Raw genomic sequence first — 2,968 nt, 5'->3', positions numbered from 1 at the left:
GTGTAAGGTGCTGTAAAGATTTAGAAACATTTTAAAGGATTTTAAAGGATGTTGAAAACAGCTCCATTCATTTCCAATGGCAAAAAAGTGTCTAAAAAAGTGAAATAGCTAAAAAAAAGTATAGAAAGTTGAAATACCAAAAGTCATAGCACCCCTCACATGAATGAGCTGAATGTTTTGATATATGATTTGTTGAAATAGCACAAAAATTGTGGAACGAGTTCGATGCCGAAAAACGTACAGAAGAAAAAATGATCAACGGTGTGAATGCTGTGAAGCTTTCACACGGTTACATTGATTTCCAATTCCACTTATTAGAGATTGTGTCATAACTTRATTCGGGTGCAATCCCACATTTACAGCATGCACTTTATGGACAGTGGAAAGGAAATACTCCCCATAAACAGGAAGTACCATCCTAACCCCAACCCTCCAGCTGAACCAGGCTCAGGATGGGCGGTTATTTTCCTTGACCAGCTGGGATTTTCAAACTTTTCAGCTTCCGGACCACAAAATAACCATTTCAGAAACTTGTGAACTCAGATATTACTAGTTTACGTTAGCAAACTTTGCTAAAAACCCTGTTAAACATGGGCTTAATTTTACTTTTAGGGGTCCTGACCCCAACTTTGGGAACCACTGGTTTAAGAAAAMAAAAGACAAGAAAAAGACCCAAACATAGACAGATTGGACCAGGACTCAGTTTTTATGGAAAGACAAGCCAATAACTAAGTGAGTGACAGCAGRAATGTGGAAACATGAAGAGTAGAGAGAACAAATGTGGTCAGTTTGTCCTCCAGCAGCAAAACTAAGGGATACCTTACTTACCTACCCAAGCCAACCCTAACTATAGGATTTATTTAAAAAATGCTAAACCTGGAGTTAACCCTTGAGTTTCAACCTCACAGAATTTGGAAGTTGTAGCCTGATAGCTGAAAGCACCGCCTCCTATTCTGCTTTCAGAAACTCTAGGAACCATGAGTAAACCCGGAGRGTGAAAGCAAAGTGCTATGTTAGGAAAAAACAAAACAGCAAAAATATCTGATATAAGATGGAGTTTGGTTGTTAAATGAGACTTCATGAAAAATCCACATTTTAGCCATTAAATGCATTTTGCTGTGAACTGAAGAGTCTCCAAGGGTGCAGCAGATTAGCCAGGTGCTGCATTTACATCTTTATATTCTGTTTGGGTCATATTTTTCAACCTGTTCAGTTATTCTCTATGGCAGGGGTGTCAAACTCCTGTCCTCGAGGGCCGCTATCCTGCATGTTTTAGAGGTTTTCTTGCTCCAACACACCAGATTTTGATCGCTGGGTAATTAACAGGCTTCTGCCCAATTTGAAGAGTTAATTCAATCACTGAATCAGGTGTGTTGGAGCTGGAAAACCTCTAAAACATGCAGGATAGCGGCCCTCAAGGACTGGAGTTTGACACCCCTGCTATGGTATTTTCTGAACTATAACGTCACATTATTTGCAACATAACTTCTAAATGTAGTTGAATCTTTGCCATCAAGCTACAATGGACCATTCTAGAAGCTGGTGGGTGGGCGMGGTTTAACGTGCCTGTTTGCATTTAGAGAGAGAAAAGGGGTGAAAAGGGGCTTGTGGAGTTACAACAAGGAGGAATTCAGACCGAAGAATTGCAGTTCCACTTTATATAGACCCCAACTGAATGATTTAAAAGTGAAAAAGAAGTCTTGAAAAGTATGACATATCACCTTTAACGTAGATTAGAAGATGTTATTCTCACAGTAGTCTGATTATTACAGAAAATAATAGAGATAAAAAAAGGTGATTTTGGCGAAATTCTTTTTATTCCAACGATACGTATTAAAAGTACAAATATCTTCCCTCCCAGCTGCAAATGGAAACAAAACATCAGCTGTGCTCCAGAGAGAAGGAGCAGTACTCACGGCTGGAGATGCAGTAACCCAGTCGGATGTTGACCCTGCGAGCCAGCTGCTTGCTGACCAGCCACAAAGGTAAAGTGCAGAGCTGCAGCAGGTTGACAACAAGGCCGCTCACCAGGAACACGTAGCTCATGATCAGGAGGCACAGGAACTGAGATTTCAGCAGCTGCAGGAGCCCCATATTTTCCTGAAAAAAATTAGAATAAAAAAAAAAAACCTGTGTGTCACATCACTCCTCAACTTTTTTTATTTTCTGATATATTAAACATCAACTTTTTTTTAAGTTTTAGACTGTCATGACTGATGATTTCCAGGCCTATAAAGAGGCTCTTTGAGAACTCTTCTTTGTTTGTTTTAATGAATGGAGCCTTTGAGCAGAGCTGTGTACAAACAGCTTAATTATAAGGCAAACTATTTCAAACCGAAACCTGTTTTTTTATTAGTTTTTTTTTTATTCTAAATAAAAGTACTCTCGGTAAGCATATGTTACACACCTGAGGCTCAGCTCCATGTGAAACATGCGGTGTTTACCTTGATTTGGTTTTATGAGCTCCAGAAATCCTTCCTCAGAGATCCTCAGCTTCACCCACTCTCTCCAGTCCCTACAAATCCATGTCACCTGAATTTCGGATTCTTCCTCTTTCGATTTATGACATGATACATGTGTACTGTGCTCACTCAACGCGCGCCGTGAGCACAGGACACTTTCCTGCAGAAGGAGGAGCCACACCCATTTAAAACCACGCGTGGAACGTGTTGAGTGTGTGTCACGCTGCAAAGATCGTTTATTCACACTACKGCTGAATCGCTTGTTCGTAAAAACGACAAGTGTAAACGCGGTAACATATACTTACTGTTGGAAAAATACCCTCTAATAAGACTCTTTTTTTCGCTATTTCTATTTATTATAAATGATCATTTCAGTTTATGTTAATGTGTTTGTTGTTTTAATTGAGAAATTCTGGCTGGCTTTGTCGTTTTCCCAAAATTATACAGAGTAAGACCTCTTTCTATTTTTTGTTCTTTGTGTTGATTTGGTCACCGGAAAAGAGTCC

The 2,968-nt window shown here is 39.5% G+C and overlaps 1 protein-coding gene across 2 annotated transcripts in view; it reads right to left on the bottom strand.

Annotated features, from left to right (window-relative positions):
• Window positions 1-2,630, bottom strand: part of agpat4 (1-acylglycerol-3-phosphate O-acyltransferase 4 (lysophosphatidic acid acyltransferase, delta)) — an 8,304-nt gene extending 5,674 nt beyond the window's left edge. Inside the window, exons 1-2 of one of the 2 annotated variants that reach the window (XM_014009165.1) lie at window positions 2,445-2,630; window positions 1,917-2,100 (exon numbers count right to left, since the gene is read on the bottom strand). In XM_014009165.1, the coding sequence (XP_013864619.1) occupies window positions 1,917-2,094 (178 nt within the window). In that variant the 5' untranslated portion in view covers window positions 2,095-2,100; window positions 2,445-2,630. The remainder of the gene's footprint in view (window positions 1-1,916; window positions 2,101-2,444) is intronic. The other variant, XM_014009083.1, reaches the window with a different exon arrangement.
• Between the last annotated feature and the right edge of the window lie 338 nt (window positions 2,631-2,968).

The sequence above is a fragment of the Austrofundulus limnaeus genome, unplaced genomic scaffold (assembly GCF_001266775.1).
Source record: "Austrofundulus limnaeus strain Quisiro unplaced genomic scaffold, Austrofundulus_limnaeus-1.0 Scaffold0, whole genome shotgun sequence".
NCBI classification, from domain to species: domain Eukaryota; kingdom Metazoa; phylum Chordata; class Actinopteri; order Cyprinodontiformes; family Rivulidae; genus Austrofundulus; species Austrofundulus limnaeus.
Note: the sequence above shows the minus strand (reverse complement) of the source record. Positions and strands in the feature narration are given on the sequence as shown.